This window comes from Argentina anserina, chromosome 2 (genome assembly GCF_933775445.1).
Source record: "Argentina anserina chromosome 2, drPotAnse1.1, whole genome shotgun sequence".
NCBI lineage: Eukaryota > Viridiplantae > Streptophyta > Magnoliopsida > Rosales > Rosaceae > Argentina > Argentina anserina.
Window position 1 is genome coordinate 22,608,724 of NC_065873.1, and position 20,848 is coordinate 22,629,571.

At 37.8% G+C, this 20,848-nt stretch overlaps 3 protein-coding genes across 4 annotated transcripts; 2 read left to right on the plus strand and 1 right to left on the minus strand.

The window, feature by feature from the left end:
• The first annotated feature begins 1,707 nt into the window (after positions 1-1,707).
• On the plus strand, positions 1,708-9,224 carry LOC126784657 (uncharacterized). 2 transcript variants are annotated; one of them, XM_050510134.1, is made up of 16 exons: positions 1,708-1,988; positions 2,066-2,182; positions 2,473-2,646; positions 2,778-3,047; positions 3,174-3,259; positions 3,450-3,534; positions 3,684-3,875; positions 4,191-4,250; positions 4,655-4,734; positions 5,471-5,778; positions 5,872-5,963; positions 6,059-6,188; positions 6,541-7,751; positions 7,830-8,128; positions 8,490-8,655; positions 8,743-9,224. In XM_050510134.1, exons 1-16 carry the CDS (start codon positions 1,755-1,757, stop codon positions 8,857-8,859), a joined length of 3,621 nt encoding a protein of 1,206 aa, XP_050366091.1. In that variant the 5' UTR covers positions 1,708-1,754; the 3' UTR covers positions 8,860-9,224. The 2 variants fall into 2 exon arrangements, with proteins under 2 accessions (XP_050366091.1, XP_050366090.1); XM_050510133.1 differs by having other exon boundaries at positions 8,490-8,660; positions 8,745-9,223.
• A 4,177-nt stretch (positions 9,225-13,401) lies between these two features.
• Positions 13,402-14,966, plus strand: LOC126784665 (uncharacterized). The gene is made up of 3 exons (XM_050510143.1): positions 13,402-13,860; positions 14,441-14,562; positions 14,658-14,966. The coding sequence occupies exons 1-3, from the start codon at positions 13,447-13,449 to the stop codon at positions 14,806-14,808; spliced, it is 687 nt and encodes a 228-aa protein (XP_050366100.1). The 5' UTR covers positions 13,402-13,446; the 3' UTR covers positions 14,809-14,966.
• Positions 14,967-15,257: 291 nt separating this feature from the next.
• LOC126784662 (UDP-galactose transporter 1) lies at positions 15,258-18,628 on the minus strand. The gene is made up of 5 exons (XM_050510140.1): positions 18,247-18,628; positions 17,414-17,663; positions 17,113-17,320; positions 16,075-16,306; positions 15,258-15,629 (listed from the first exon to the last, which is right to left on the minus strand). The coding sequence occupies exons 1-5, from the start codon at positions 18,355-18,357 to the stop codon at positions 15,387-15,389; spliced, it is 1,044 nt and encodes a 347-aa protein (XP_050366097.1). The 5' UTR covers positions 18,358-18,628; the 3' UTR covers positions 15,258-15,386.
• Between the last annotated feature and the right edge of the window lie 2,220 nt (positions 18,629-20,848).

A 20,848-nucleotide genomic window follows, 5' to 3' on the forward strand; every position in this document is an offset into this window, starting at 1 on the left:
TGTAAATGAAAATCCTATAAAATTCCCATAATACCCTCATAGTAATACAAAATTAATGGTTAGTTTGGTCTAATGAGTTTAAAGTTGAGATGGGAAAATGGTTCCATACATATGAGGTGTGTGGAGAGAACCGTTTTCTCACCAATTTTCTAATGATATGGAAATTATTTTATTTCCCCTCTTCTTTTCCTGTGATTCTCAAACAAGTGAAATGTATCACTTCCCTTTCCCAAGACATTGATTCCATGAAACAAAATCATGGTGGAGGTGCAAGTGATTAGTAAACTAGCTACCGAATTTGGCGATCATCAAGTAACGATCGATGATGATGTATGGGAATTCATGGAAACACATGAGACCTCCCACTCTCCCTGCAGCTTCGAAGAAAAGCTTGCCATTCTTAGATCGTCATTTGACAGATTTAGAGAGGATGGCCGATAGAATGTCAGTAATGCGTCGATCGCGGACTTAATTTTGGAGGAAGCTTAACTGGTTCAACAAATCAAACTGATAATTGCTGTCACTAGCTAGCAATCGCATCCGAACCTAACAATCTATATTCATCATGCACTTCCATTTATTCCCTTGTTCAATGGTCAGTAACTAGTTTAATAGCTGACCGTGATGACTTCTCTAATTTCTATTATGTATTTTTTTTTCCTGAAATTATGAGAATGCTAATATTTAGTATCTTAATGCTTTCTCGAAGTGTCATTCATGCTCTTAGAATCTCACATCATCGTCGAGTTTGTTTCAAGCAGCACAGGTATGCAGGCAGCAATGTTCTGTTCTCGGACGAGCCTGCTGCTTGGTATGCCGATGCTTCTGCATGTTTGCCTTATTATTTGCGAAGAAGACAGGCCCCTCCCGCTAACATATAAAATCGCAGTATATACGAATCGAACCACTCAATCGAGAGTTCGAGACCACATTCCCTTGTTGTTGTTTAACTTTTAAACACAGGACGGGACAGATTGAGTCACCCACGTTTGTTCACTAGCTCTCTAATACCCTCCCTAAATGTGCCAAAAGAGTCCTTCGTTTGCAAAGCATCCCAATGAGGCAATGATCCCATTGATAAGAAATCCTTGAGTTTGGAAAATATATCAATGCTATCATCAGCGATGTGATATGTATTTGTTGCAACTCTAAACAAACACAACTAGTCAATGTTGTATAACATAATATTTATGTTGTAGTTTTACGCAGTACAATGAGTAGAAACTACAAGTTACATAAAAGGATCACCCTGTCATTAATCTTGATGACTCCATGATCTCAATTGTTGATTAAAAATTCAAATTCAGTTTTAAAATAGTGATTAAGTTATCTATATCTATACTCTTATAATCCAAACACACTTTATTAATTAAAATCTATGTGAAAATACGTTAATACCCCTAGATCAATTTTTAATATATAAATGATGTAGTCGTAAAAATCAAATTAATAAATAATAAATAAATTTGCAAAAACTGTTGTTTGATGCCAGTATGGAAACAACTGAAACCCTCAGGCGAGTTTAAATTAAATCTTAATTTAATAATAAGATAAGATAAAAACGCCCAAATCGAGTTTCACTCCTCCAAAGGCGGGAACAAAATCTTTATTTTCCCTCCATAATTTCTTCTTTTTATCTCTCTCTCTATTCACTTTTCCGTTACACACCCAAACTCTGCCAAACAAAAAAAAAAACGACACAGTCCCTATTATCTCTGCCAAAACCCCCAACCGAATCAAACCTCTCAATTCCCATGGACGACTCGCCCCCGCAGAAATCTCCGGCGACGCCGAAGCGGCGGACCAGCCGGAGACTGGTGCAGTCGACGCTCTTCCCCGTCAAGCCGCCGGAGCCGGTGGAGAACGGCGATCTGAAGAGCGAGGAGAAGAACGAGCAGGATGAGGAGGTCGGCGGGAGCCAGAGCAAGCGGAAGAGGAAGCCGGCGGCGGCGGCGAAGAAGACGCCTCCGGTTAAAGCTCCTAAGAAGGTGAATTTTGAAAGCTCTAATTGTGATTTGTATGATGCATTGTGTAGATTTGGCTACTGATTTTGGTTTGGAACTAGAGCGGTAAGCGATCGGCGAATAGTACACCGACGAAGAAGAACGGGAAAGATGTGCTGGTGGAAGACGGGCCTCTGATTATGCCTGATTTGAGATTGGAGGCTAAATTGAGAGGCGCGGTTAGTGATTCTGTTAATCTTTACCGTTTTCGTGTTCGTTTGATTTTGTTAGATGTATTTTGATTATGTGCAATATGTGCTTAGTTACATTGTGCTTAGTTTTGTTTTGGTTTAGGTCAGCTCAGCTTAAATTAAGCATCATAATTCAATTTAAGTAGCTGGTTTTGTCACCATTATGTGCTTGGATATTATATTTTTATTATAATGTCAGTGTTTAGTAAATTATGGAGGGATTGTAAGGTCTGCTTGGTTGCTTTGCTCTAATTGTACTTTCTCATATGTTTTGTCAGGAAATCTCACGGATATGGACGAAGGAGGGGAGGCAGATACATCCCTTTTTTGCGTGTTCGAAAGCTGCCAAGAAAAGTCAGGAGGTGATTGAAGTTGAGGGCAGTTCTAGCTTTATTGGGAGTAAGGAGACATATATTACTTGTGGTCCAATTCATGTCTTTGAAAACACTCAGGTATTGTTCTTGGGTTTAGACATATTTACATCATATTTCAATACTTAGTATCTATTGATATGATCTGTTCTTAAATTTTAAATGTTTGCATTTATTTTTCTGACCTAGAAAGAATCCCATCTGCTATGCAGGACGATGCTGTGTTTCTTGATTGGAGAAATTGGACATTTTGTGAGGAAACCAGTCCGACTAGTAGTCTTCATCTTGAATGCACGCCCTCAATCCTCAATGGCTCTGCAGAGTGCTTAAGTTCTAATAAGGTGTCTAGTGTTTCCCAACCCTGCATAGTATCAACTTTTCAAGACACAGCATCTTTAGATCAGAGACGTATTCAACAGGAATGTGCTCATGAAACATCATCCGAGCAAGTGAGGTGTTATGAGCACTCAAAGGAAGTAGGGGTACATATTTCACTGTCCATATGAATGATACATTTTAACTTTTGAAGGGAGACGGTTTCAACCCATTAAATTCTCATACAATTTTAAGGAAGTCAGATTTAACCTAATGATTCCTTCTTTTGTCAGGATTGTGAGGTTGAAATAATTTATGAGCATACTGGTTGCATGAAGAAGTCAGAGATTGAGCAGCAGAATACATTTCTTGAGGAAAGGTTGAATATTCTCTATGTCAATGGTCTTGGCAATTATAAATTTTAAGGTCAATTGTTTAAAATGTAGTATCAACTTTCATTTGCTTGGTCAAAGACTACTAATATAAATACCGATGCCCTATGCTAAGTTTATATGTAACCTATCTATATATGATGAGGTTTGCTCACTTTCGTGAATCATATATTTCAGGCCGGTGTCAAGCAATCTTGGTTGCTGTGATCAATATGAGAATAGCTTATGGACATATAAGTACCAGCCAAAGAATTCTACAGAGGTATGAAATCTGGGTTCCATATCTTTATATCACATTTATGCATTTAACAGTATCAAACTTGAATTTTCTATCTTCAAAGGTAGGTAAAGCATGTCGTTGCCTCTTTCACGCACTGAATTGTTTCTTCTCATGAAAACTTGATTATGCAGGTATGTGGTAATAATGAATCTGTGAAGTTTCTGAGTGAGTGGCTACGTTCGTGGTATGAACTAGATCCTCAAACCAGTGAAGATGGCGACATGCAAAGCATTGATTATAATTGCACTCAAAGTGACTCAGAGAGTGAAGATGATGAGGTCTTGAAGATAAAGAATGTTCTATTAGTTACAGGGCCAATTGGGGTATGATATCTTCTTTTGTTTTTTTGTTTACACAATCTAGTTTACATTTTTCTCCTTGATTTTGTGCTCGCAAAATATCTAAAACTTTTGTTTGAAATGATATGAAAAAAACATGTGTTATTAATCCATACGACATGTTGATTTTGGGTACTAGTATCTTTCATCCCAATCTTTACCTTGACCCTCAACATATAAAAAAATTTCGCCATCAAGCAACTACTTTGTGTATAAAACTTGTTAGGCATAGACAAACTACATTCTGCTGATCCTTTTGGCTCATTGTTTTTTGGTTAAAGTATACCTCTCACCTTGCAGAGTGGAAAGTCTGCAGCTATATATGCATGTGCAAAAGAGCAAGGAATTAAGGTTTTGGAGGTAAATAATTTTATTATTAGTTGTTTGCAGTCTTTGATTGAGATATGATTTGTGAATGATGAGAGAGAGAGAGAGAGAGAGAGAGAGAGAGAGAGAGAGAGAGAGAGAGAGTGAGTGAGACTGAGTGAGTGGGTGAGTGAATGAATCTAGGTTGTAGGGCATGGAAACAATATGAAAAAGATGCTTGTTACCCAATAACTTGTATGCTCAAGTTGAATTTTTAGTCCAGACTCCAAGAGTGGAGTGAAGGTCCTGGTTGATGTGTGGGGATTCAAGGCAATCACTAATCCTCTCATTACAGCATTTGTTTTTTTTATTATCTGTGGGTATATTGATAACTCTACATAATTCATTACACCTCCTTTCAGACAAAATAGTTTATTTTTTATATCTTGTCGAACCAGCTCAGTGCATCAGAGTGTCGGAGTGGATCCCAAGTAAACAAGAGGTTTGGAGAGGCTTTCAAATCTCGCAAATTTCAAAGGTTAGCCTTATTTATCCTTCAAAAGTATTGGTTTAATTGTTGTTTTACTGCCATAAACTGGATGATTCTGTTTGGGTTCTTTATCTGACCAGGTCCACAATGATCTTTCTGTTTCTTCTGTTCAAACAAGTTTACATCTACAACATTACCTGATCCTAGTGTTAACAATTCTTGTCAATTTTGAAAATTAAGACTCTGGATCCAATGGTCTCAAAACCTTAAAACTATTCCCCTGATGCCTGATGCCTGATGTCTGATGTCTGATGTCTGATGGCTGATGTCTGATGTCTGATGGTTGGGTAAAAATGATTTTCCTGTCCTTGTTTGTGTGAATGGACTATTAAGATATGAGAATTTATGATTTAATCAACTTCAGCTCTGGATTATTGCTGATCAGTTCACGATAACTTAATGTGAAAATCGAGCATCTAACATAAGACAGTTGATATCACCTATAACTGAGGGTATTTACCATGAGTCTTAAAGTTAATAATGTGAGGTGTTTCATATTTCCAAAACTAGCTTCTTTTATTGTCTTTTCTCCAATGTTATATGCATATGTATATGATTTTTTTTAAGTTCAGAAAGCTGTTGCTTTTAAATCATGTTTTTTTTTTGTCATAGCTTTTAAATCATGTTGATAACTGTTCATGATCATTATTTATGAACTTCAATCGGCAATGCATAGAGTAGTATATCCCCACCATGTTATTTATCAGCTGTTTATTTCTTTCAGGTCAGTGGCCAAGACCGTTGGCTCACAGAACAAGCTTATTATGAAGTCTCGCTTTCTTGGGGCTAATGGTATGACAGGGCAAGACTTGGATGATGATGATGTTGTTGAACTGATACCCATATCAGATGAAGAATGTCAGGATGCTACTGGAAGTTCTATAACATGTGCCTTCAAGGAAGAGTGTTCTAAAGATAAACTTGTTATACTTTTTGAGGATGTGGACATTACTTTTGAAGATCGTGGTTTTATTTCTGCAGTACAACAGATAGCTAAAACTGCGAATGGGCCCATAATATTGACTAGCAATAGTAAGAGGTTTAATTGTTGTTAAAATTGATGTACTCCATGGACTTTTGGGTTTGAAGTGTGCAGGGACTTATTAGAATTGTGAAACTTTGTAGGTCCAAAACCTGAGCTGCCAGATAGTTTTGATAGATTACAAGTGCATTTCATGTTGCCATCATCAGCAGAGCTGTATTCCCATGCACGTATGGTATGTAATTCTGGCAAACAATTTTCTGGCTAAATTTGTCATGGTCTGCACTTCAAACTTTATGTTCTTAAGTTTGTTCTCTTATTATTTCTCAGGTTTGCGCTTCAGAGAAAACCAGCATACAGCCAGACTTACTTGAGCGGTTTATTGAATGTTGTGGAGGAGATATTCGGAAAGTTATTATGCATCTTCAGTTCTGGTGCCAAGGTAGAAGTTTTAGGAAAGGTCAGTTGGAGACACATACATGTAGTTGTGGTTAGATCTATTTGAATAAGTCTATTAAGACTCAAATTTTGTGCACAGCCACTTGATTTTTAACCGTGTTAGATCCCCATGAACTTAACAAAATTTAGTTTCTATTTTGAATTGATTTACTTGAAAATTGATGTTGTGCCATCAATTGCTTTTTGGGAACTTACTAAAATGTGTATAATTGCTTGCTTTGCTTAGAGCGTCTAGTTGAAGTATGTTGTCTTCGGGTGCTATCATCCTTTTCTACCACTTTTATAAGGAAGATCTTCAAACATCTCCTTTGTTATACGCTATAACAAACTTATTCATGTATCTGACAATGCAGATACAAAAATGATGCGAGAGACATATGACTTATTGCTATTTGATGTTGACACTGGTCATCAGATGCTGCCAAAATTATTACCCTGGGATTTACCTTCTCAATTATCTGATTTAGTAGAGAAAGAGATAACCAAATCATTATCCATGATGGAAGAAGATTCAATGGAGGTAGATGACAATACAGAAGTGCATTGTAGTTTGAACATGGCTTATAGTGAAATGGAAAATATAGAGGCCAAGAAGGTAGCGATGCTGAGCAGGAACGGGGATACTCCTGACTGCAGTGAGTTTATCACAACTGATACTGCTACCGACTTTTCTAATGATTCAGGTACTTCATTTCCTTTCCCCCGGCGAAATGTTCGGAGGATGCATGGTGTTGTATTATCTTCTGATTCTGAAGATGACTCTATGAAGAATGGAAAAGCTACAGTTACAGATAGAGATTCTAACCATGAAGTTTCTGGAGTTGATTCATTATCAGAGATGCTACTTTTTCCCGGAGTGATGAATATAGATAGAGGACTTTATGACTGTTTAATAGCAGATGAATTTAACACAAGTGAAATGTGCAACGTCGCAGATATATCACGTGTGCCAGAATCGTCTTTTGTTCCAGAAACTCAAATGGATAGTGAAACAGATTTCTTGTCTCAAACAATGTCTTCTGGTCACTTTGTTAGCTCTATAAACAAAGTATTTTTGGGCGATGAATTACCTGTTGAAGACCGGTATGCAACAGATTTGTTATCACAAACAGTGTCTTCTGGCCATTTTGCTAACACGATGAATGAAGTACATTTTGAAGTACTGCCAGTTGAAGACAAAAATCCTGCTCAATGTAAATCAGAATCTCAGATAAATTTTGACAAGATGGGAAATAATTGTGATGCGATTCCGGAATATTCACATCAGGAGTTGGAAGATTCTCAAAGTGAACATGTGGAGACTGAAAAAGCTTATCAATTGATGGATGAGTGCAGCCGCGTGGATTTTAATAATCAGTTTCAGTTTATACAGGAGCAAAAAACCTTGGCAGTCAGTGATCTTGTACAAGATTCATGGAACAAACTTCGTGGACAGCGTAATGATCTAAGGCAGTATGTTGCATCAGAACAAAGGGCTTCTCAGATTGTTACGCTTGCTTATAGAATGAGTGATATGATATCAGAAACTGACATCATGTTTTCTAAATGCAAACCACTCATGAATGTAAGTGTTTTTATTCTCGTGTTGGATGTCACATGTCCTTTTGCATTATGTTTCCAATGCAATTATATATCTTTGCAGGATTTTGTGGAACCATCAAAGATCTCGGTGGAGTCAGATTCATTCAGCTGGTGTGATGAGCAGTTGCTATTGGCATCCACAATTGCCCATCATGGATTTTGCTTCTACGCAAAGGGCATTTCTTCAGTAGGATCAAACGTTGGTTGTACGAGGGTGGATGTGGATATAGCCTCAGAGATGTTGGCTAACACAAATAATATGATGGCCTTAGGTCAGTTGGTTGGACAAGGTATGAGAACAATTAAGATATCGTATGCTGGAAGGAATACAGAGATTCATCAGCCAAAAGTAATAACAAGGTATTGAATCCTTTCTGGGAGAATACTATAAGAGAACCGAAATTCCAATCGTAAATATGCTTCCTCTGTTTTTGTATTTCTATAAACACTAGTCAAGGGGGTTTCTATGGTTGCCTATCAATAATCTGAAATATATTTTTATTTTCAAAGTCTCAAACTTGTATTTGTTCACTTTTACATTGGTATTGCCCAAGTATAAGGGGCTTCTTTGTCACCATCAACTTTGAAATGAAGTCTGCTGTTATACTATTTTTTGACATAACAAAGCATCTTTGCAATTTATTGTTTTACTCAATTTGTGGATATATTTTATTATTTGGCATTTCAAAATACCAATTTACTCCTTGTGTCTACAATGCAGTGAAATCAAGTCACGCGTGTTTGATGCGGTCCAGTCAATTGTTCCTTCCAAATTCAAGTCGACATTGAGAGGCAGTGCATACATCGAGTATCTTTCCTCACTTCGTCACATTTCAAGATCAGAAGCTTCTCGTTTGTCAAAGGGTGTCGAGAACACCACAAGAAGAAGAAGGTATTCAACTACCGCTGCTAAGTTTGTTTCTTGCAGTTATTTAATTACCTTGTACCGGTTATATAGCATGATTTTCTAATGCAGGAAAAGGGTTGCTCCACACTACCTGAGCAGTGGCGCAAGAATGTTGTCTCCTGAACAGTTATCATTGCTAGATCAGTATAACTTATGTGGGAAGACCACCACCTCTTCTATGTAACTCCATAGATTTCCTCAGATAGAAAACTAACCTAATGATAGAGTAAATTCTGATCCTCAATAAGATAGTGTGGTTCAATAAGGCCGCTCTAGGAAAGATCCCGAAAGGAATCACTGTGAAGGCTTGAATCTCATTAACAGGAAAGGTGGCTACTGGTTCCTTCCCATTTACCTCATTGTAAAGCTTTGAGTGATTGTATTTCATCACTTTCTGGGCTCCTAGGTATCCTTTCTGATAATATGTTAAATAAGAATAGAAGAGTTTAAACAGGCGTCTAAATTTGGGCATTAGATCGCCTTAGGGGGAAAGCTTTGTTTTAACTTTTAACGGCAGTAAAATTGAGACTTGAGATTGCATTGGCAAGTTTCTCGGTACCTTTTTTTTTTTTGACAACGTTCTTGTACCTTTCTTAAGAGTTACTAATTCTTTGCTTATCACAGTAACTGTTCTCAATTAGTGTCATTAGTTTAAGTGGCGCAAATTCTTTCACTGAAGCAATCCATTTGTTGGGAAAGAACGCAGATTGAAGTGAGCTTAAACTGCCTTTGCTGTCAAAAAGGATGGATACATTTGAACTTTTGTAGTCACCACTAATCCCGATCCAAGGTCAAGTTTTGCAAGTGAAACTCAAACTCTATAAGAGAGAAAAACCAAACATAAATATGCACAGACAGAGATGCTTAAATTATCCGGGAAACGAAACCTCCCCATTGGGAATGAGGTTACAAATCCCATATGTGTCGGAATGAGCCAAATGAGGCCGCAAACCAGAGAGAGAAGTTGTTCTAATTACTCAACAAGGACAGAGGAAATGATAGATTAGTCTTCTTTGAGAGAACTGGTCCTCAAAACCAGCACTTGAAAGTTGGAGCAGCACCAAAACCTAAAGAAAAATTTGATAACAAACGAATGTTAGATTCTTGGAGTAACCCCCAAAAGAAGTAAGCATAGAAAATAAGACTAAGAACATGCGTCACCGTCACACCGCAGAAGATTTACGTTATGTGCTTGGTATTTGTTTATACGATTTCACGAGTCGCAAGGAGGGCTGTTGCTGAATGCTAATTCGTCTTTATGCCTGAAGTTTGTGTAGGCTTTAGAGACGAGAGTGGAACAAGATTCACTGTTTTTTCATTCTGGGCGTTCATGTTGACTCGTTTACAGTTTTACTTGCCTTAACCTTCTTTCACCTTACATATGCATGAAACTGGCTCAAGTTCCCATGACTTGTTTGTGCCTGGTGCATAAATTTGATAGCCAGTATAGTAGTGTAGTCACAGATTAGTTGTTCTGTGCTTGAAAGATAGACGTGTTATGTTTCATAAGATACGTCACTTTGGTGAACCACTTTCTAACAAGAACATTTTGGATAAGGTGGCAATTTGCACTCCAGTTTCCTTGAGTATTTGATTTTGGAGCATCTTCAATTTCCTCGCAAAAATTATACTATAATGAAGCCCCATTTATAAATCTAGTATCAATCCAAAAATGATCCATTAACGAGCGCATTTTCGAGTGATTAAACTCCTCTATTTGTTTGGAGAACAATATATGCATAATGTTGTAACCAAAAAGAAAAAATATATGCATAATGTTGTGTGAAGCATTCAGAAGAGTTCAATAGTATGGATAGCACTATTTTTGTTCAATAAAATTGAAGCATAGGTCAGGAACCCGGGATGAGGATGGTAGCTTAGACAGAGACGAAAGAACAGTGAAACAGAGGAGGTGATCGGCGAATTGCCCGGGAGTAATTATTTGAAAGTACCTCACCTTCTGACTGTCCGGATCAAAACACACCAAATAGACCCAATTTACGAGGGGGCTCCATCTTCCTTTTCCAGTTTTCCTCCTCACTTTTGGTTCTGAAACCAACCAGGTCCCCCATTTCTGACATTTCTTAAACCTCGCCTACTCATTAATTATTCATTATAATGCAAACAAAATACAAAATCACTCTAAATTTGATGCTATTATAGGCTGTCTGCAGTCAGATCAACCATGCATGACGTGCAGATTTATCTTTTCTTTTGCTGAATGATGATCACCACTGGTCACAGTGTAACGAGGGGACCCTTCGAACCAGAACCAGAAGCAAAACTCAGAACCAGAACAGAAGGACCCTATTTACTTTTTTGATGGTGAGCTTCGGACGTACAGTGATAATGGCTTTCCTCTGCTTGCCCCTCTGGTTTGGTTTAGCTAACAACCCTTTATTTCAGTTCATTATTTCATATATGGCCCTAGCTTCTTATATAGATCTGTCGGTCAGTCACAAACACAGGATTAATAACAAGTAAGACAGTATTATTGATCGAATGGTCTGCACAAAGAAAGAGAGTTGTAGAGGGTGGAGTTGGCCCCTTCACACTACTCAGTTCTCAGTCTCACCAAAAATGCAGTTCAAGAACAACCGGAAATGAAGATTTTACGACTAGAGCTTCTCTCAAGGGATGAAGTTTGTTAACCACGAAAGATGAAGAAGCTCATGACTCCGGTTTCACTGCTTGCATATTATTTGGTAGCTTAAACTGTACCAAAATTGTTCGACAAAGAATAAAGTTTTAACATTAATTAAGTTGATGTTTGTAAAAATCTCAAAATGTTTTACCCTTTCTTTAAGCCGAATCAACATATTTAGTTGCTATCTACCTATTACAGGGGCATAGGGTGATGATCTAAGATTCAATATAACATTGGAAGCAGGGCTTCAATTCATAGCTAGATGCAATAATGCATTACCAAATTCGAATACATAGGTCAATTTCAGATACCGATCGAGTAACAAAATACAATTAATGTGATATTAACTGTTCAGCTGTAGACATTAATTTGATGGTTACACAGTGACAAAACTAATGCAACCCTAGCTATGTACCACCTTCCAGTCCAGCCCCAGTTGAATAGTTTATGCGTTTCAAGGAACTCGAAAATGAGATAGTGTGAGCCTTTGAGGAGATGAAAGTTGAAGTTAAATACAGGTCTGTTGAGCACATTAATGGGGGTGCTCATACAAGGACAGAGAAAATTAAACCCAGCCGACCAGCTCCTTCAATGGAATCAGAAATATGAGGTTGAAAGTTGAAACAAGTTCTCTTGTGAAAATTGATTTTTTGTTCCCCTTTTTTGTGAATTGGCAGGTTTTCAAGACATAAATGAAATTAAGATGAGGACATCCAATGATTGATCTATTTCACCATAATTTCTTTTTAAGTTCTGACCAAAACTAAGGTATATAAGCTAGATCAATCAAATTATATCCAAGTTTTGGAAATTGTTGAACATGAACTACCAAGGAAATGTAGGTTTGAGTTCTTCATCAAGTAGAACTAGTGGCATACAAAGACTCATTTGAAGTCTGTTCTTCATCAATCATTCAAGAGTTCTTTACAATTGAGGATTTGAAGAACCCTGGTTAAATACTATAAATTTGGTCAGTTATGCATCGGTATTGTTATATGGTAACAAGGTTCAAAAATCCACATATATTAATAATATTTTGGGTTCAGTTTTCTTCTCATATCTTAAATTATAATTTGAAATCCTCTAGGACCCAAAATTAACTCTAGTCTAGTCCAACTCCAACAAAATCAGAATTAAGTTTCCCGGCCAAAACAAATGAAATATTTCAGTTTTATCTATCAGAAAATTTTATAATTGTCCTGAGCAGCAAACTGCCCCCATGTGACTCAGACTAATCTAACCAGTTCACCACCTTTAATAATCAACTTCCTTAATGAATTCAAGATCATAATCCCAGTGTCAAATGTCCCAAACCTTAATGCTCACCCTACTTCTACTAAAAAAACCTTAATGCTCACCCTGACTATCCCATACATGTTTCTTTCCCTCTCATTGTGCCACTAAGATTCATATTGTAGGCTCTACAATAAGCCCCTTGGCTGATGTTTACTTACTTTGTACCACTTCCATTTCACCATTTGGAACAGATTCCTGAAAGGCTTGAGAAAAACTGGGCAATGCATTGTTTTGGTGATGGTGTTCATCTAAAGGTGTTCATAAAAAAAAAGACCCAGGAAAGAAGAAGGCTCTGGATAATAGTATACACACCCTTGTGACATGAAATGCCAATATTATTCCCAGAATTGTGATTCCTAATGTTTATCTTGTGATCAGATAAAATGTCACACGATTCATATATCACTGTCACACAAGGATCTCCTCACGCAAAATCCAGATAAGAGATCGGAAAATGACCTGAACAAGAATCTGAAGTAGATATTATGTAAGAGAAACTGAGAAAGAGATAAACCCTATAGCAGTACACAGAGAATCCTTTCTTTCATCATCACGCATTAAACTAAGCCAACCACAGTGATTATTTCACCGCATCTACTCAGAGTAAAGTCACTGCCAAAAGTGATTCACGTGACACTACTTTTACCTGCACAAAGATAAAATCTTGGCCTTGCATCATCAGTTAATCAGTATTTTAACCCCATCTCTCTCTCCCTTCTCTCCGCCCATTATAATAACCAAGTACATCTGCCTCTCTCTCACAGTAGAACTAGTACCAGCTAGTGGACTCAGTGCTTGAACTTGTAGAGCAGAAAAGGGTAGCATAAAATGCCAGCTTCAAGTTCATTTCTGAGGCAGATGAGTGTTAGGGAGGCTTGGAAATCAACTTCAAGCAGGTGGGGAGGTGGGAAAAGCAATCCTTGTGGTGGAAACAGTGGTGGTGCAACTCCACACTCTGAGGGAAGCTTCAAGAAACAAATGGAAGGATTTAGCAGCATGTATGGTGGTGGTGGTTATGGTTATGGTGAGAGTGTAACAGTGAGGAAGAGAGTAATGGTGGTGGTGGATGACTCTTCTCATTCCAAACATGCAATGATGTGGGCTCTCACTCATGTTGCCAACAAGGGTGATTTGCTCACTCTTCTTCACATCATGCCTTCTAGTTCTCACAGAGACTCTTCTGCTGGTTCTCCATACCTTGCAAACACTCTTGGCTCTCTTTGCAAGGCTTGCAAGCCTGAGGTTTGTTCATTTCCTGTATTCAACAAGGCTCAATGGATTTTTATAAATTTTCTACTTTGTAATTTCTTCTGTTTATGTTTTTTACTTACCAAGAAAGATCTTTACTAAGGGTCTAATGAGTCTCCTTCATTCTCTGATAGATCCTGTAAGTTTTTAAAGGGTTGAGTGTGCTAGTTCATCTTTGTTTGCTAGATCCCAACTGGAGCTTTGTTTCCCTTTTTACCTTTCAATGCTGTTTTTTCTTGGTCCAAGCTGTCTTGCAATCTTGAAATAGCTCCTTTATGCTCTTTTTTCCCTATTTACTTTGGATTTTTTATCTTCAAGATTTTCTTTTACCATTTCCTATTGTTGTTTTCTCTTCTTTAGATGGAGAAGGGTAATGATTTGGATCAGAGACAACAGCTACGCTACCTTCTCAAACCTTTCCTTTTTCCAGTGAACTGACTTCTCATCAGATGCTTTGCCCTTTCCCAGAAAAGGAGAGGGGGACATGGGTTCTGTGGCTATGTTACATTTTTTTAATCTAATATCCAGTCATGTGCTTACATTATTAATATTATTATCTTTGGGGAATTTTCAGGTTGAAGTGGAAGCACTTGTGATCCAAGGACCTAGGCTAGCCACAGTGATGAGCCAGGTGAAGAAGCTAGAGGTCTCAGTCCTAGTTCTGGGTCAGAAGAAAGCCTCTCCCCTCATGAGCTGGTAATCACACCTAGCCAGTCATTTCCTGCAATACCCTTCTCATGAATCTGAAACACTCTGTTGGTTAATCTGGGATTCTTGTCATTTTATGCCAGCTTATATGGAACAAGCATAACTGAGGAGTTTGTGGAACATTGCATCAACAATGCAGAGTGCTTGACAATTGGAGTGAGGAAGCAAAGCAAAGGTGTGGGTGGCTATCTCATCAACACTAGATGGCAGAAGGATTTCTGGCTCTTGGCTTAGTTTGGTTCCCCCCAACAAGGATCTGGATCTCCTCACATGAGTCATATCTAATAAGTAATTAAGTATACAGTGATTAGCTTGTAATCTTTAGTCTAACTACTAACTAGAACTAGAATCACTAGGGGATCCTTCCTTTGTATTAATGAAATGACCAGAAATCTCTCTATGTTAAAATAATATTGCCCCAGTTGCATTATTGGATTTCCAGCCTTTTATGTTCCAACCTTCAATTAGATCCAGAAAATCCTATTAATGCATCACTGACGGTGTTATCAAAGCTTCTATTTCCAAAGGTCAACTTCACCATCAGAAACTTAAAGAGGCTCTGGTAGTTTAGTTTTATGAAGCTGCAGAATACTTTGTAAATGACCCATGATGGTGAAATTGCAAGGTGCTTTTGGAACTGGCACACAAGAAGCTGAATGGTTACTCAATTACTCTAGTTTGGCATGGGAAAAATAACTTATATTAAAAATTTGTAGTCTGAACCAAGATTACAAAGCAAGTGAATAGTAAGTTTTGTGTACTCATTTTCCTATAAATAATTTCCCGACTGTTAAGAGCCTCGTCGTCAACCATTAGACTTTGTCATCTAGCTTATCATTTACAAGAGGGTGCAGCTCCATACGACCTCGTGGAGTCCTGGGTGTCCTGGGTGGAGTCCTGGCAGCTCGAGGAGTTCCAGGCAGCTGTTGGGAGAGGAGATGCCTTATGTACCCATAGAAAGTACATCCCACAAGCGTTACTCCACATCCAACGGCATTCATACCAGAAATTGGGTTTTTGAATATCATCCATGAAACAAGGACAGCAACAGCAACCTGTAGGCAGAATCCGATACATGTGAATACGAGATAAATGACAACATATTCGGTATGGCCCAAAATTGGATTCAAGCTAAAAGGACAAACCCAACCCAAGCAACCACGGGTTATTTTATAGCTTGATCAATTGTTATTCAAGCATTTTGGAAAAATTCAGCCCAACAACTAAATAAGTAGTTTTAAGTGTTGAACAATGAATCAAATTCACCAATTTAATGACCAAAGGCTGCCCTAAAGCAGTCGAAACTTTTAGCTGAATAGTTGTTGCATACTAACAAACAAACAATCACGGATGCATATATATTCTAGGCATGGATGATGAAACTTATGCATACATGACAAGTGCTCAGAAGAACCCAACAATATCTAATTGGGCACAAAGTTAATGGAGGCTATTATTGAACCAATTGTAGAAATGTAAGTCACCGTATTTAATATTTACCTTGAGGTTTCCAGCAACATTGAATGTCACAGCGGTTGTGGAATGAATCACATAGAAGATGGAGAAGTTGAGACAAAATGCCAATACCCCAGAGCTGAAAATTATGGTGAGGGATGGAACAAGAGTCTCATGGGTGTGAAGCCATTCAAGAACTCCATTACCTTCTAGTAGCACAGCAGGTAATCCCAAGATCATGGTTGCAAAAGGTGACATGTAGTACACGGTGTTTATGCTAAGATTATATCCAGACCAAGTATCAGCAAGATTCACAAACTTATAAACACTTCATGCACACACACGAAACTGAAAAAATGAAAAATTGTATAGCTTTCTAAGTTTTGTGTGGAAAACTAGGCAAGAAAGACAAACAAATATCACTGAAGCCAGAAGCTAAATGGCAAGATTTCCAAACAGAAATATGAGGAACATGTACATGCAACTTGTCGTAAATAAAAAGAGCAGATGACAGATTTTAATTTGTCTGCAGTACCGCCAGTATGGGAGACACAATATCAGACCTTATTTTCTTTCGCACAAGGATATAAAGCCAAACATCTTAAAAAATTTCACAACTCAAAAATTTAGTAATTAGGGCCACAACACCCTACAAACTGTTTCTCTACGCAGTAAATTTTCAAAGATTGCATCATAAATTCATAACCTGCTTTCATAATGAGCTTTTTGAGACAATTTATACATAATTATTAAGTCCGAGTCTATCAAGTATAAAGACATTGTTTTATATCTTCTATGTGATGTAAAACCCTCTCTTCATTACACAAACACGCTCTTATGGAAAGTAGGCACATAAAGTGGAACCTGATTGCATATTTATATTGTCAATATCACCTAAAGATTAACATGTGAAAAATATTAAATCAAAATAGCACCGAATCTGGATCATTATACATATAATAAAACCTGTGGTAATTAAAAGAAATGGATTTGAGAAAGAAAAAAAACAAAGAAGGTAATAAGGAAATAAAGAAAAGAAAAAACAGTGAATAGGATTATCATCCTTAAGAATAGAAAGACTACCTGTCAAATTTGTATCCGTGCAACAGAGACTCTGCAAGGATAGTCTTTGTGGAAGTAGCCAGACAACCAAATAAGGCAGCACAAAATCCAAGCATATTGAAACTAAGTTCTGTAATAGAAGTAAGAAGAATTCCTCCAACAATGGGTATCAAGGAAGCCCAAATTCTCCAGTCAAAACTCTTTCTCCAAACCAGCCACTGCAAAAAAACTGTTCAAATTCTTTGATTAGATAAAGCTACAACACAGTATACAATTTCATAAGGACGACTGGTATATAATATTAGCCAATTTTGGATCTGACCCGTGGTCGCAGGAGTGAATGACTTTATCGTCTGCATAAAAGAAACTGGAATGTAACGCAAGCTCACATTCCCCAAGACGATGTTGATACAGAACACGAATGACATAGGGAATATCCTTTTCCAGCGATCTTCAGGCTCAACTGCTATCAGTGGTTTAAGCCTCAACACCTTGATTACCATGTATGCCCCAATCGCCGAGCATATAAAGTGAATGCATGATACAGTCAAGGGAAACTTAAAATCCAGTTTCTGCAAAAAAGAAAACGCTTCACAATTAGGAACAGAGTGTCAGCCATGGAGCAAACTTAACAAGACTAAAGAAAAACACATCCCAGTATACAAAAGACAATTTGATGCATCGTCTTATCATGATAATCGTCCCACAAGGCCTGGCCGAAACGAATAATTGACGACCCAGTGCATAAGACCGTCTACTGGGGAGTACAAACTATAATGATCACAAGATCAACCAGTCCAACACCTCATTATAATCATCAACAAGAACCCAGTAAAACCTATTAATTCAACAAAATACTGTTTCCCAATAGTAGCAGTCGATTGGGCGAAGCGGCAAACAAAGAGCTTCATCAGTATGTCATGTTTTAAATTTCCTACCCAGGCAGCATTGGTCAGTGTCATAATTTTAACGTTTATAGCGTCACTCCCACAATCCAACTTCGATTGACAAATAATAATAATAATAATAAACAAATCAAGGCAGGTAAACCCGAGAATCAAACATTTGCAAACATAAAACCATAGAAAACCCGAAATTAGATATAAACACACATGATGTCATACACAAAGCAAATAAGAGGAATCAGGAGAGGACCTGAAAGATCCACTTGTTCATGACAACGACGGTGACATTGAAGCCCCACCATTGAAGCACAGCGAGAAGAGATCTAATCACGCTCCACTGGCACAGCCGAGTCTCCTCCATCTCTCTCTCACAGACCACCCAGATCACTCCACCCTGATAAAACTATAACCCCAATTCCCCCAAAATCCCAGAAACAAAAACAGAGAGAGATAGAGAGAGAGACAAGAACCCTAATCTCTCTGAGTTGCGGTTAAGAGAGGAGGAGGAGGAGGAGGAGGAATTCTAGTACCATGTGATTTGTCCCTCAGCTGCTCCCATCACTTTTGTCACGTCTTCTTCAGCTTCTTAAGACGTTTTAAACTAAATCCCTCTCTCTCTCTCTCTCCTCTCTCTCGTCTTGCTCACGCCATGAAAATGGTATGCGCTTCTCTTTCTGTAACGAAAGACTCGTCAGCTTTTTAACAACAGGCCTCAACCGGCCCAACGCTATCTCTCTCTCTCTCAAAAGGGGGCTGTGGGTCGCACGTGGGGTAGGCCGTCCAAGGTTTCGTTTCAATTAGGGGATCAGGAAATCCCAGCCGTGAGATGAATATACCTTTTGCTTTTTGTTGGATTTTGCCATTGACCTGGGTTTTCCTTAATTATTTCTATATGGAACAAATTGGCATTTCGTCACGTCTTTTTATTTTCAGTTTCACCGTCCTTGATGGTTTAGTTTGATTGAGGAGGTTTTGTGCCTTGTGGGGAAGGCCTTTAGAGAGTTCGTTTTCTTTCTCGACAGGTATAACTAGGGCGAGTTAGTATTTTATTCAATACTAGTAAATATGTGAATCGATATGTTATATATTGAGTTGCGTATCATATGAGCTGAGAGTTAAATACGTAAAATTGTTGTGGGCATTTAGTTTGGTGATACCTCATAATTTTAGCAGGGAATTTTAAATTTTATGTAAAACAGATTATAAAATATAAAGTTCAATAACTTAGCTAGATATTATGCTGGGGGTAATGTGGGAAGACTACTGGAGGAGACGAATGTGCATTGGAATTTCCCGTTTTTGTTACGTCTTATGATTTGGTTTGATTGTGTGTGACTTAACCAATCGACGATCGTATTTGGGTCAGTGCTCATGTGGCTGGCATTGGCAATTTGGCAGCATAAACTAATCCCATTTTCTACTGTCCTTCATATGAGGACTCATGAGAATGTTCCTTATTCAAACATTTGATGATATGATCCAGGTCCATGTGGTTGCAGAGTTAAATTTTATTTGGTAATAAAGAAAGATGACGGCGGGGGGTAGATATCTGAATATGCTGCTCTTAATTATTATAGAATGATTAGAATAGGGTAATTTCGAACATGTAATGACATTGATCGTCATGAATCATATGATAAGATAGATTAATTGTAGAAATCTTCTTACGATTTGAGTTATTGAAGTCTTATCATGACTTTATGTGGGAAAATCATGTTAATATGTAACTTATTTATGACCCGCGTTTATTGCATATATGACTTGTAAATTTTTGAGGTAGTACATCACTACTACTACATCATATGGTTGATGGTGTTCATTTGATTCGCACTTTGTATTCCTCAATTTTTCGTATTACGTTTCGGCAAGGCTACCTTAAGTTCCCTAGACTTATAAGCTCAATCCAATCGACAAAGTTGCTTATAACTTAAACTTGGTATTAGTACCCACTATTCAGTGCCTGACAATTTGATTTGAAAATTGGACAAATCTCAATTCAAAGAGCAGAAGTTAGCAACCTCAATCCAAAAGGTCAGCTTTTCAATTTTTGGCATAGTTGCATTTGCAGTGACCCAAAGTTCAAAATAGACAGCACCAAATAATATGACAAAATATATATGCTTGCATGGTCGCAGCAGATCCATCCACCTCGTTGCTTAGCCTCTAAACGACAACTTCCACCTCCCTCTCCTCATCAAATTATTCGAATTATACGACAACTTCCATCTATATGCTCTATGTGTTTTTAATTTGAACTAGATCTCGAGTTTCATAACAGGACGATCGAGATTATGGAGAACTTGTTCCGGCACCATATGTGGATCATCACGCACTTGCAACTAAAGGAAATTATACCAGTTGGACAACGTAAGTTGAACGAGTTCTTAGGGTGCGATACAATTCTCTAAAGCGAGCTAGTACTTCTTATTTATGTAAGCAAAGTCAAGCTCATGTGCATGCATGGTTAATCGGAAAGAGTGATAAAGACTAAAAGTGTACGCTAGCTTTCCTCGGAATACATTCCGTTAATATACACAGTCATGTAACAAAGTACAAACAACGTTTGAATTTACAGCTCGCTCCATTATCTTTTACAGTGAAAAGTAAGCGTATGGATCAAACAACATCATTCGTCCTATAAAATGTGAATCATATCATCAGTAAATCACAATATTTGATCACATTATTTCAGTTCGTCCAGGATGATGTACTCATAGAAGAGAGGTGCAGCAGGAGCAAAGACCCGAGAATCCGAGATCCATAGAATTCCAAATTCCTTGAAGACTTGAAGTTGAAGGTTAGCAGCCATTGAAAGCAACTAGTCCATAGCTTATATCAACATGTTTCCTCCA

What these genes read in the sequence shown, in the direction of transcription:
- LOC126784657 (XM_050510133.1), top strand. Translation starts at nt 1,755, where the DNA reads ATGGACGACTCGCCCCCGCAGAAATCTCCGGCGACGCCGAAGCGGCGG. An exon ending in TGTATTCCCATGCACGTATG is followed by an intron (nt 5,964 to 6,058) that starts GTATGTAATTCT and finishes ATTATTTCTCAG; the next exon opens with GTTTGCGCTTCAGAGAAAAC. An exon ending in CAGCCAAAAGTAATAACAAG is followed by an intron (nt 8,129 to 8,489) that starts GTATTGAATCCT and finishes TCTACAATGCAG; the next exon opens with TGAAATCAAGTCACGCGTGT.
- LOC126784665 (XM_050510143.1), top strand. Translation starts at nt 13,447, where the DNA reads ATGCCAGCTTCAAGTTCATTTCTGAGGCAGATGAGTGTTAGGGAGGCT. An exon ending in GCAAGGCTTGCAAGCCTGAG is followed by an intron (nt 13,861 to 14,440) that starts GTTTGTTCATTT and finishes GGGAATTTTCAG; the next exon opens with GTTGAAGTGGAAGCACTTGT. An exon ending in GCCTCTCCCCTCATGAGCTG is followed by an intron (nt 14,563 to 14,657) that starts GTAATCACACCT and finishes ATTTTATGCCAG; the next exon opens with CTTATATGGAACAAGCATAA.
- LOC126784662 (XM_050510140.1), bottom strand. Translation starts at nt 18,357, where the DNA reads ATGGAGGAGACTCGGCTGTGCCAGTGGAGCGTGATTAGATCTCTTCTC. An exon ending in ATTCACTCCTGCGACCACGG is followed by an intron (nt 17,321 to 17,413) that starts GTCAGATCCAAA and finishes GAATTTGAACAG; the next exon opens with TTTTTTTGCAGTGGCTGGTT. An exon ending in CACGGATACAAATTTGACAG is followed by an intron (nt 16,307 to 17,112) that starts GTAGTCTTTCTA and finishes ATATAATCTTAG; the next exon opens with CATAAACACCGTGTACTACA.